This window comes from Acomys minous (assembly GCF_964271855.1).
Source record: "Acomys minous genome assembly, chromosome: 11".
NCBI classification, from domain to species: domain Eukaryota; kingdom Metazoa; phylum Chordata; class Mammalia; order Rodentia; family Muridae; genus Acomys; species Acomys minous.
In genome coordinates, this window is record NC_140492.1 from 74,389,858 (window position 1) to 74,403,519 (window position 13,662).

The 13,662-nt window shown below is 40.2% G+C and overlaps 1 protein-coding gene across 1 annotated transcript in view; it reads left to right on the top strand.

Moving 5' to 3' along the window:
- The window catches only part of LOC311609132 (sperm-associated antigen 6), a 62,508-nt gene extending 49,751 nt beyond the window's left edge, over positions 1-12,757 (top strand). The window contains exons 9-11 of the mRNA XM_084801920.1: positions 964-1,080; positions 5,403-5,548; positions 11,858-12,757. Coding sequence (XP_084658046.1) covers positions 964-1,080; positions 5,403-5,548; positions 11,858-11,927 — 333 coding nt within the window. The 3' untranslated portion in view covers positions 11,928-12,757. The remainder of the gene's footprint in view (positions 1-963; positions 1,081-5,402; positions 5,549-11,857) is intronic.
- The last annotated feature ends 905 nt before the right edge of the window (positions 12,758-13,662 follow it).

Genomic DNA, 13,662 nt, shown 5'->3' on the forward strand with positions numbered 1-13,662 from the left:
GTTGTATTCAAGATGTGAAAGGAGCTTTTAACGGTCTACTCAGTCATACAATAGGCCAAAACAAGGTGGGACATGTCACCATGTATAGGCAGATATCCAATTAGCACACACAGTGACATTCAGTGTCATTGGCCACTAGAGAAACCATCCAGTAACTCCACTCCTATGTCTCTACCCAAAGAAATTAAAATATTTTTTTACACCAGCACTTTATATATATATATTGATAGCCCTAATATTCATAGTAGCAAAAATGGAAACAGTTGTTCTTCCATCCTCTGGAAGAAGAAAATGTGTTAACCACCTATGTTGGAATTCTAGTATACAATGAAAAGAAACAATGTAGTATAGAGCATGGTAAAATACATGGGAAATTTACACATATGGTATGATTTAATCCACATGAATTACCCAGAAAAATATTTATAGAGACAGAAAGTAGGTTAGTAGATGCCTGGAGATAGGGAAAAGTTTAGATTTTTTTTTCAAAAACCTACTTTATTTAGGGTTCTGCAATGCATTTACCTCCCTTCTCACCCATCTACAAGAGGTAGAGGAGAAAGAAGGTTAATTGGAAGGGGAGGTTGTGGACCTGTTCAGAAGTGGCTCCTCCAGGGATTCCGCTCTTCGTTGTCAGGACACCAGCAGGCCCATCAACTAGCAAACACCAAACAGCAACATGGATCAATAGTGGCAGCATGATCCAGCAGAAAACGCAAGGCTCTGCTGAATCGGCACATGTCAGCAGAAGTGGCCAGAATTCACTTAATGTTTTAAGGTTTAGCATGAAGATTAATGTCAAAGAATTCTATGATAAAAGCCAGTCAAAATAGTTTTTATACAACTACTTTAAAAAATGTAACAACTGCAGGTTAGATCAGCAAACTGCTTTCATTTTTAAATCTAGGAATATAGGCTATCTATTAAGCTTTTATATGCATTTTTTGCTTTGTATTTCAACAGAGTAAAAAAGCCATAAAGAATATCCTTCAAAAATGCACCTACCTGCCAGCCCTTGAGCCGTTCCTGTATGATGCACCTCCCAATATCCTGAAGCATGTCGTTGGGCAGTTCAGTAAGGTAAGGAAATGAAAGCCGTCTGTCGACGTGCTGCTTTCCCTGTTCTCTTCGTAAGGTGGACTGTGGGCTTCAGTGTTTAATTCTCACCCCCACCAATATGCATTAACACAGATACATAGGTGAAAACCCGTAGACAGCTAGAACTCTTCCTCCTTTTCCACGTTTCCCATATGGCCTCCAGACTGCTTTTTAAAAATTATTCTCATAAAGCATCACAATCGGGCTGGCGAGATGGCTCAGTCTTCTCCACTCAAGCCTGGCAGCCTGACTGGCATCCTTTGGACCCATGGTGGAAGGATGGAACCTGAGAGACTGTTCTTTGGCTTCCACATGTGTTTCCTGACCCGAACATGTCTGTGTTCACAACAATAAAAAAAAATAATAGATGATGATGATGATGATGATGATGATGATGATATAAGTTCTAAAAGGTGATTTCCCCCAATGCTGCTACTTTGCATTGATAAATAATTTTCATCTTTCCCAGTGTCCTTTAATCTTAGACACCTAGGACCACAGCAAATATCTTTATTTAAAAAAAAGGAAAGAAAAAGAAAATTTTGAGCCCCTGTACTATTTTTCAGAAACTCTATGCACTTTACTGCAGATTCTGTCATTTAGTCATATTCATTTGTTTTAAAAATGTTTCAATTCAAACTTACTTGATGTATGTGAGATTTGTTCACATGTATGTCTGTGTACCACGTGAAGGTCAGCAGAGGGTACAGCTTACATTAACTGGAGTTGTAGGTGATTGTGAGTCACCGTGTGGGTTCTGGGAATGGAGCCCAGGTCCTTGCAACAGCCAGTGCTCTTACCTGCTGGGCCATGCCTCTAGATCTGCATAGTCACAGCTTTATGAAAAAAATTAACAAATGTGACTGTCATATTTCGCAGATGATTGCAAGTTCACGGTAAGTAAATGACAGTGAGATAGACATGTTCAGCTAAGAAACGTGGCTGCCAGCTGATGAAGGACGACCCTGTGATGCCATAGTTGGCCAGACACAGTGTTTGGTTCCTGAGAACTAATGAGATGGCCTCTGTCTTTGATGCAGAAAAAGAGCCCATGTAAGTCACCAGGCACAGTGGGTTGTTTTGTTTTTTGAGACAGGGATTCCTTGTGTAGCCTTGGCTGTCCTGGATTTACTTTGTAGACCAGGCTGGCCTCGAACTCACAGAGATCCACCTGCCTCTGCCTCCAGAGTGCTGGGATCAGAGGCGTGCACCAGCATGCCTGGCGCCACAGTGGTTTTGTGTGGGATTATTGTTATTGTTTTGTACTTGGCATGGTGCCCAGGGTTTTCTGCATGCTAGACAAATGCTCTGCAACTGGAGTGTAACTATAGCTACATTCAAATTTTTTGTCCAAGTCTTGACCCTTCAAAACCTTAGTTTGGCTAGATATAAGGTGGGAATAATAAGTGCTTTTTATTGTAAATATTAAAGAGATGGTGTGTACTAAGAATTTATTTTAGTTCATGACACATTAAATAACTAAAAAAATATAAAACAGAAATAACCAAATATTATTTTAAATAAATAAAATATTCAGACTCATCATGCTGGTGCACACCTATAACCCCAGCACTTGGGAAGCAGAGGCCTGCCAATTTCTGTGAGTTCAGGCCCAGCCTGATCTTCATAGCAAGTTCCAGGCTAGCCTGGGCTATATAGTTGAGACCCTATCTCAAGCAAACAAAAAATTAAAAAAATAAAAATAAAAAAGAAACAAAGATTTTAAGTGGTCAAGTCAGTTGAAACTTGGGGCTAATTAATAGAAGAGGACATACTCATTTGAGTAGTCTTATGGAGCCACAGCAAGGAGACTGATGTTTGCATGCTGTTCTGCAACTGATTAGAACTTTTTAAAAAAATTCATTCATATTATATCTCAATAATTATCCCATCCCTTGTATCCTCCCATTCCTCCCTCCCTCCCGCTCTCCCCTTACTCCCCTCCCCTATGACTGTGACTGAGGGGACCTTCTCCCCCTGTATATGCTCATAGGGTACCAAGTCTCTTCTTGGTAGCCTGATATCCTTCCTCTGAGGGCCACCAGGCCTCCTCATACATGGTCAAATATGGGGTACCAGAATTCGTGTGAAAGTCAGTCCCCATTCTCCACTCAAATGTGGAGAATGAACTGACTAGAACCTGTCCTGATTCTTCTGTCTCTGCTTCCTAAGTGCCCACCACTGCGCCAGGCTTGTCAGCCCAAGTTTTAAAGCAGACTCTGGGGTTTGTGTCTCTGAAAACCTCGACTTCTCTGCTTAGCTGACCTTTACGCATCATTGCTATTGGAAACAAGGTTTCCCTGGACGAAGCCCCCTCTGACTAAGGCTCTGTGTAACACCCTGCACTCTGCCTTTCTGAGTTCAGGAAAGCCACGGAAGGTTCTTTTCCTCTTGGCAATGTGACAATCCAAGTAACCACACAGCGCACATAGACTATTACATTGTTAAATGGAGAACGCTGATCCGTTTTTCACTTCCATGTGAAGTGGCACTACATAAGAAGTGGCTGACCTGGTCACCCCCGAATGAGCAGTAAGGGCTGAGGGGGCCACCCTCAGAGAGCTGCTCTACTGCAGCTCTGCTCACACTTCCAGGTTTTAGTCAGTGATGGAGATACGCCGCTCTTGCCCAGCCGGCACTAACATAAAAACTCACCTCCAATGGTGAAGGTCCAGGCCGGGCGTGGTGGCGCACGCCTTTAATCCCAGCACTCGGGAGGCAGAGGTAGGCGGATCGCTGTGAGTTCGAGGCCAGCCTGGTCTACAAAGTGAGTCCAGGACGGCCAAGGCTACACAGAGAGACCCTGTCTCAAAAAACCAAAAAAAAAAAAAAAAAAAAATGGTGAAGGTCCATACTGAGTAAAGAAAAGTAATTTTTGTGTTACAGTGAGAGAGAGGGAGGATGGGAGAGAGGAGGGAGGGAGGAAGGGAGGGAGGGAGGGAGGGAGGGAGAGGGGGAGGGAGAGAGACAGAGAGAGACAGAGACAGAGAGACAGAGAGAGACAGAGAGAGACAGAGACAGAGAGACAGAGAGACAGAGGCAGAGACAGAGAGAGGAGAGACAGAGACAGAGAGACAGAGTTCAGTATTACAATGTTTTTAATTTTCAAATACAGCCCTTATATGGAGTACGTAAAGATGTGAACTTTGAAATTCTATACAAGGCCAACATACAGCTTCCTTCGGACCTCTTTTCCCTTATGAAAGTTAAATGTGTTTTTTTGCAGTTCAGGGACTGAACCCAGGGCCCCGTGCTCGCTAGGCAAGAGCACCACCACTGACCCCCCTACTCAGCTCAGATTAATATTTTAAAAAGTAAAGTTCATTTGCAGAGCAGAGAGAGAGAAACAAAGTCGGATGGGTAGGGAAATAGGGAGGATCTGGAAGGAGCGAGGGGGAGGAAACATCGTCAAAATATATTATATGAAAGTATTAGACAGAAAAGAGAAAAATCAGTAGACTACGTGGAAGTTGGACCACCAAAGTCAAGTGAAAGATGCTATGTCATTTATATATGTGTCTTTGATGATGTTTGCTCCCAGCAGATGCTGCAGTTTCTTAAAGGTTCCTCTCTGTGTCCCCTGACCCTTCTCTCTCAGTCTAGGGATCAAACCTAGGGACTTGTTCTGCCATTGGTCTCTACCTCTTAGACCTTGAATTTTTTTTTTTTTAAATTGGGAATCACTGTGTAGCCTCAGCTAGCCTCAGATTCCTAGTCATCCCGGCCTGTGCTCTTCTGGCTTGTGTGCTGAGATTACGTGTGTCTGCTACTAGACACAGTAAGCATTTTCTTCAAGTTACCCCCACAAACAATGAGTAGGAGTTAATCAGGCAAGAGGGGAGGTGTCTGTGTGGTGGAGAGGCATTCTAGAGAGAAGAGACTGTGTGGGTAAAGACAGGTGCCATAGCATTTGCCCTCTTAGCTCCTGAGCACGGCTTCAGCTAATGACTGCCTGGCAAGGAGCCTGGCCAGAGGTATTCAGGGCACGGGTACAAGGGACCCTTTCTGCCGTTGCTAAGGAGCTTGGCTTTCATTTCCTCGAGGGTGGTGAGACTTCGGAGGGTTTAGACTCCGTGTGTGAGGGGATAACATCCCCTTTGCTCATGTTCAGTGCCTTAGTCCATTTCTACAACATAAAAAGTTAATATACTTTTCAAAAGAGTGTAGTTTACTTCCAATTACCAGCAGGTTTGGTGTACTGTGTTCTAGATACACTGAGAATAGATCCTCTACCAAGTTATTTTCAGCAGTAGAACTCTTACTTGGGAACGAAGAGATGATGGTTTGTTCACTTTCCCTTCAAGGTTCTGCCGCATGACAGCAAAGCCCGGCGGCTTTTCGTGACGAGTGGTGGCCTTAAAAAGGTCCAGGAGATAAAGGCAGAGCCGGGCTCTCTCCTGCAGGAATACATCAACAGCATCAACAACTGCTACCCAGAGGAGATAGTGAGGTGAGAGGGTGGACTGAGGTGTGCACCATGACAGTGTTCCCAGTCTCCAAACACAGCCTTATGTGGCATACACAGAAATGTGGACTTTGAAATTCTACATGAGGCCAATATACAGCTTTCTTCTAACCTCTTTTCCCTTATGAAAATTATATAATAATAATAATAATAATAATAATAATAATAATTATTATTATTATTATTATTATTATTTTCAGTTCAGGAACTGAACCCAGGGCCTTACGCTTGCAAGGCAAGAGCACCTATGGAAATAGCAGAATATCATTAAGGGTAGTTTTATTGCTATGTTTCTTTAGCTGAATAATAGTATTTGTTTTTCCCCAAGGAGCCATGAACTAGCTAGTCTCAGGTTCTTGGCCACCTTTGGTGTCATCTATGAGTTTTATCTCATGGAGTGTGCCTTGAATCTAATCAGAAAGTGATTGGTTACTCCCATAACATAGTGCACCAGTATATCTTACAGGCATATCTTGTTGTAGGTAGCAGAGTTTGTAACTGAATGATACTAAGGATTACCTTTCTTCTGTGGTACTGTGCAGAGTACCTTCCAGTACCAGGAATACTAGCCAGTAGGGGAGAATATTCTAGTTAGCAGATCAATTTCTCTATGTTTGATGACGTATGCTCAGTGTTGTCTTCAGCAATAGGACCTTACCATTGGGCTATGGAGGGCAACCATAGCCTTGGTAATAGCTTGTGAGGTTTGGGGGGTTTCCATGGGGCCTCTTTGGTTAAGAAATCAACTCATTTCTGGCACTGGAGATTTTTTTTGGTGTCATAAAATGTCTAATTGGAGCATTGTCTTCACTATTATTTGGTAACTCCATTTAAATTTCATATATATATATGTATGTATTTTTTTTAGGAAGCTTCTACAAAGATAAGTTTTCATATGGGTTTTCAAATGTCCCTTAGTATTAGTCGTCCCTCACCACACTCAATCTTCTTACCTTTCTTTTCTCTAGCCTTCCCTAGTTAGCCCTCCTTTCTTGGGAGATCCTTTCCTCCTCTCTAGTACTTGTGGGGATCTGAATGAAAGTAGCCCCCATAGGGTCCCACGGAGTGGAATTATGAGGAGATATGACCTTGCTAGTGTAGGTGTGCCCTTGTTAGAGGAAGTGCGTCACTGGTTTGGAATGCTCAAACCAGGCCCAGTGTCACTCTTCCTGCTGCCTGCCAATTCAGATGTGGAACTCTTGCTCCTCCTCCTGTACCATGTCTGTCTGCATGCCGCCATGCTTCCCACCATGATGGTAATGAACTAAACCAGGCCCAATGAAATGTTTTCCTTTGTAAGAGTTATTGTGGTCGTGGTGTATCTTCCCAGCAATAGAAACCATAACTAAAACAGTCCTTAATAGGTACTCAGCCTCTATGGTTCAACAGCTCACAAGCTAACATCCACATAGGAAAAAAAAAACCCCATAAAATATTTGTCTTTTGAAGTATGAGTTATCTCACTCAGGATGTTTGTATTCTATTCATTTACCTGCAAATTCATAATTTCATTTTTAAAACAGCTAAATAACCAGAGATGTATCTCAGGGAGCCAGCCAACTTGATTGTGGTGTATGACCTTTGTGAAATATATTTGTGTTTGGTTTTCAGAATTTATTTTTGCTGTATTTTATTATCCTCACCAATTTTGTTTATGGAAGGTACTCCTTCAGTTTTGAGTTTTGGGGATAATTTCAAAAGTATTGATTATAGATCTTTGAAAGTCTGGTAGCATTCTATTGTTAATGCATCTTGGCCTGAGACATCTGTGTGACAAAGCTCTGTTTAAATTGCTGATCTTTTCTTGATTTGAACTTGCTGGTTTGGATGAATTTACAAATTATGAATATTATTTCAGATTTCATAGTTTAATGGCACATGAGTCTTTAAAGTGTTCCCTTACAATACTCTGAATTTCTTTGGTGTCTGTTGTAATGTTTCCCTGTTTTGTTTTGACAAAGCAGCAAGTTAAATTATGATGATACAAATTACCATGTTTTCCAGTGTATAAGATGACTGGGTGTGTAAGACAACCCCCAACTTTTCCAGTTAAAATATAGAGTTTTGGAATATACTTGCCATACAGGACTACCCCTCTTCCAACACACACCCTGTGTAGCAGACTCGGGCCTGTGCCTATTTGCAGGCAGGGCACAGACAGCCAGGCATTAAAAAGTTAAAAAGTCATCTTATATGCCCAAAAATATGGTAGAAGAACCACAAATAATTTAAAGCTATTAATTAAGCTTGTTCTTTGACATTTTTGTTCATGTATAAAATGCATTCTAATTATTCTTACATTTTTCCCTCTGTCAAGTCCCCCTCCTCCCTACAAATCTTTCCCTTACATTTATGTCTTTTTATTTTGTTTTATGATATAATGAGTGCTATGGGATTTTATTTAAAAATATAGGTAGGTATTATTAGGGGGGGAGGAGCCTGGGCTTTAGAAGAAACTAAGCTTTAAGTCTGGCCACCAGGTAGGATTTGAACTCCTTCATCCTAACTCTGCGAACAGGTGAGAGTGATAAAAAAAAAACCCAAACACCGTGTCAGAGACAGCCCTCACTCCCCTTACTAGGAGACCCACATGAAACCTGAGCTGCCCATCTGCCAAATCTGTGTACTGGGTCTGGTCTAGTCCATTTATGGTCGATGGTTGGTGCTTCAGTCTCGGTCTTCCTGTGGAGCCCCTGGCACCTCCAGGTCCTTCTGTCTATGCGCTTACTTTCCCACAAGACTCTGCGCTTCATCCAATGTTTGGCACTCAGCACATTTTTTATTAATTGTAATAATTTATAAATTTATTAAATTCTTATCCTGGCAAGATTTTTAGTCAACTTGACACAAATTAGAGTTATCTAGGAGAAGGAAAATGTCTCCATCAGATTGCCTATAGGGAAGTCTCTGGACCATTTTCTTGATTAATGGCTAATGTGGGAGGGTTCAGTGCACTGGGGATGTTGACATCCCTGGCCCTGTGGTACTAGATGGCATAAGAAAGCAGGATGACGAACAGGCCAACGGGAACAAGCCGTAACTGTGTTCCTCTGTGGTCTCTGCTTCAATTCTTGCCTTGAGTTCCTGCCCTGACTTCCCTCAGTGATGGAGTGTGACCTAAGAAGTAAGCGAAAATAAACCCTTTCCTCCATAAGTTGCTTTTAGTCATGATGTTTTATTACAGCAATAGAAACTTTGCCTAAGACAGTAACATAAGAATATAATATACTCAATAGTAACCAAAAGGCTAAAAAGCAATACAACAACATAATAATATCCAACATTCTACACGGGCTAGGGTAAAGTTAATATACTAATACTCTGAGAGGCCATTTGGTAGGTTAGGATAACAGTGATTGATAAGAAAAGGGAAATAATCCTTTGAGATTTACTTTGGATCTTTGTTAAGAAATATGGCTAAAATCTCAGCTTATATGTCAAAGAGACATGGGTTCCCACCTCAGTTTCAGTTACTTCTGTATGACCTTAGGATAGTGTTTAACCCTTTCAGCAACAGTATCTGCATCTGCAAATTTATTTCTTATATCATATCATTAGAGTTAAATTAGAACAGTGCACAGCCACAGTGCTTGCTTTAGTAAAAATTCAGTATCTTAAGCTGGGCGTGGTGGCGCACGCCTTTAATCCCAGCACTCGGGAGGCAGAGGCAGATGTATCACTGTGAGTTCGAGGCCAGCCTGGTCTACAAAGTGAGTCCAGGACGGCCAAGGCTACACAGAGAAACTCTGCTTCGAGAAACCAACCAAACGAACAAAACCAAGCCAAATCAAACCAAAACAAAGAATTCAGTTTCTTAACTATTTCTTATCCTTTTTTCAGGCACCTCCATCATCTTTTTTTCACTTTTGAGTTTATTATTAGATAAAGTATATTTAAAGAAAATTATAGTATTGGAGAAACTATGTAACATTTCTTGGTTACTCATTTTCATTGTTAAAAAGTACATAACAAGCAAATTTTATGTTTCATGTTTATAAATATAAAAAGAATAAAATAAGATTATTCTCATGAGATTTAAATCGCCTTTAGTTGCTGATATAGAATTCCATACTTCTTTATGTTGAGAAGATAGTTTTTAATTCCTTAGTATCAGATACATTGGGGAGAATGGGGACCTTCTGGTGGTTGGTAGGCAACTTGGTACATTAATTTATGAATCAGCATTTTAAGATTCATATATGGCCTGTATGAACTTATAAGGAGCTGAGAATGTGATGCGTGGCTCTGCTGATAAGGATTAGTGAGAGAGTCTGAGTATATTTTATTCTTTGGGAAGCGTGGGATCTATAAGGCCTCTGAGGTCTTGGAAGAGGAAGAATAGCAACAGGAAGTAGCATACACACACACCTGGTCAACGGGAAGTAGCATACACACACACCTGGCCAACGGGAAGTAGCATACACACACACCTGGTCAACAGGAAGTAGCATACACACACACATACCTGGTCAACGGGAAGTAGCATACACACAAACCTGGTCAACGGGAAGTAGCATACACACACACCTGGTCAATGGGAAGTAGCATACACACACACCTGGTCAACAGGAAGTAGCATACACACAAACCTGGTCAAGTCTAAGGAAATGTTTGTTGGGTTAGTGGACTTAATGGAGACTTTTAATTTAAGTTACTGTCTAATAGAATATAATATGAGCTACATGCATAATTTCAATGTTTTGGTAGCCATGTTTAAGAAAGCAAAATAGAACAGAATAAATAAATTTTAATGATTATTTGTTAACTCAAATATCCAAATATAATTTCAATTTGTATCAATATAAAATTGTTAATTAGTTACTTTATATTTTTATGATATTTTGTTATTTATTTTAAGATGCAACATTGGAAAATTTGACCTGAATTTATATTACAAAATTTACAGTTTAATAAAGTGACTCATAAGTTATTGTAAGACCCACAATTGGCCTGTGTTTCAGGAGTGAGAGAGTTTGGAGTACTCAGCTGTAAATGGGATGTCTTCATGAAACCTTTCCCCTCAGGGCTCAGAGATATATAAGGAAGAAGAGGAGGAAAGATGGTTAGAACCAAATTAAAAAAATGGTGGATAACTCTGAGGAGTTGTTGTCTACCAGACACAACTAGACTGACACACATTGGAGCTGACAGAAACCATGGCAGCACGCAGGGAATTCGCACAGCTTCCAGCCAGCTGGGGTCCGGCTGAGAGGGGGAGTTGGACATGGGCTCCTACTCACAATGAAAATGCTATCTTCAATTGACACTCCCTTTCAAAGGAAAAATTAGTGTTTTCCAAAGGAATCTCGTTTGGCTTATTATATCCTAGAATACATGCCAAATATTATTTGATATGTTTTTATGTTCATTTCCATGATAGATCAAATGATCCTACAATGTATTTCTAATGTTTAATATTTTATACTAATCTTTTATAAAAATGTCCAATTTAGAAATATATTCATATCATTCGGTATGTGTCCCCAAGAACCAATAAAGGTGACACACTCTGGTTTATATTGTAATAATTTTTATGAAAATTATTAAAATCTATTAGTTATCCCTTTAAAGTAACATTACGGAGCTGGGGAGCTGACTCCGCAGTTGAGAGCACTGGCTGCTTTTCATGAGGACCTGTGCTCAATTCTTAACGCTCATGTGGTGGCTCGCAATCCTTTGTAACTCCAGTGCCAGGAGATCTGATGCTCTCTTCAGGCCTCTGAGAACACAGACCTTGAAAGTGGTGTACATATAAATAAGCAGGTAAAATACACATACACATAAAATTAAAAGAAAAAAGTAACACTACTCACTTGATTAAGAACAGTGCCCATGGATTAAAGGTTTTGCTTAGAAAACATCTCAGTTGCTATTTTTGTTATAAATGAAATTTATCTCATTTTATGTGCATTGGTGTTTTGCCTGCATGTATGTCTGTGTGAAGGTGTTGGATCCTGGAGTTACAGACAATTGTAAGCTGCCATGTGCATGCTGGGAATTGAACTCCAGTCTTCTGAAAGAGCAGTCAGTGCTCTTAACCACTGAACCATGTCTTCAGCTCTGTTGTAGCTGAAGTGTTTTGTTCTTAAGTGTTTTGTTCCTTTTCAAGCACAGCATTGTGAGTTGGTATTCTTCATAGTTTCTAACTATGTGTAAAACATTACTAGAAGAGTGTAACTGCTACAAACATATATGATGCTTTGCTTATATCATTTCAATACATTCTTGTGTAGAATTGTTTGAGTCCACCTTTGAAAAAAAAGTTCCTGTCTAATAGCAAATTTTTGCTTTTAGGTACTATTCACCTGGATACTCGGATACACTTCTACAGAGGGTGGACAGCTACCAGCCAGTTACTAACTGAACAAAGTATATTTTTTATTTTCCTGTGTCCCAAGAGAGTATGAATAATGATTGTTAAAGTTCTTTGAGAGTGTATTCTAGCTTTATTCAGTGTGAAATACCTTTAGATAATGTTTTCTAAATGTGTGTAATAGTTTAAGAATTAGTAGGCTGGAATATATGAAGGACTGGTCACAGTCATTTGCAAGCATAGGAGTTTCTCTAAAGATAAATTTTAAGGCCTTTAAAGGGTTTATAAACTTTGTACTGTCCTGATGAAAACCAAATACAAACAGGGCACACACAGACTCCACCAATGCTGTTCAGCAACACTTAGGCTATTTTGGCCATTTCCTTATAAGCATTAGCAAGGACAACTTGCCTTTCAAGTTCCATAGAACCATCTGGAAGGAAAAGAGCTGAAAGACGAATTTGATGACCCGGCATCTAACCTTGGTAAGAGGTTCTGATGCTGCACACACCGAACCAATGCAGAAGCTACGATAGCCTGTTAGGGTTTTAAGGAATTTGTGCATGGTCTCCTCATCCTCGCTGGTTTTGAAGCTCTTTCCCTTTACTCTACCTCAAGGGTCCTGAGCATTGCATTATGGTATCTGGGCTCTCTGTTCTTGAGAGGTTTCTTATTCATGATCTGCACTCAAGGACATGACAGAGAACTTCTGCCTCCACTGTTCCCTTGTCCCAGGTTCACTTTACCAAACTTCAAGGAGTCATGTTTTTAGACATTTAATTAATGTGAGTGGACTACATCAGACTCAGACTTTATATACATTTTATATTAGATATAGTAATGGGGTAAGAAAAGATTTCAATAAAATGTTACAAACAGCATTAGAACTGTCCTTTTGTGTTTTTTATAATTTATTTTTATTTTTTTACATATACATTTATATTATTACACATATATATGATAAAGTACCTACAGCAAGACGAACCATGAAACAATCAGGAATTAGAATCATGAAGCAATCAGGAATTCCTTTTGTGTTTTGTATCTAGTGATTTTCTTACATTGGGAACTTGTCTTTGGACTTAGTCTTTGATTGCTGGTGTATGTGTCTTTGGGCCAAGAGGGATCTTCCTTAAGGAGGTTTCACCCGGAGGTCAGCAGGTCAGCCTAGGCAGCCACATTGGAACCAGTCTTATAAACCTAGTTCTAGCTTCCTTCTTATACTCCTCAGCCTTTAATTTTTCATTAAAAGAAGTATTCATTTAGCCCAAACATTTTTCTGGACCCATCTCTGTCACCAACATTTTTCAACAATGCACATCTTTGTTTTATGACCAGTGTTCTACAATCTGTTTTTTACTTATGTCAAATTAGAATTGCTATCACGGCACAGGTAAATGTAATGTGCCGTTCTTCTTTTGACGTTCCCCAACACCGCATGACCACTGCCCTCTCAGGGACCCATACAGCATCTAAGGGGTCAAGGATTTTTATGACCTATTTGAAGACTTTTCCTCCTGAATTGATTAGGCTCCATTCTTTATATAAAGCTTCATATATATGGGTGGTGACAATGGCTATTTAGAGTCCATGTGTATATTGATAACTGTCCCTGCTGCTGGTTGGAGACCTATGGTCAGCACCCCAAAGACATTTTCCTTCTTTCATAAAATTATCAGAGGTGAAATACTCATGTCAGAGTCCCTGAGGGCTGGTCTGTTAAGTCTAGTCATGTGGGAAGAGCCTTGTGCATAGCTTTAGTGTAGTCATGATCTGGATTCCCTGG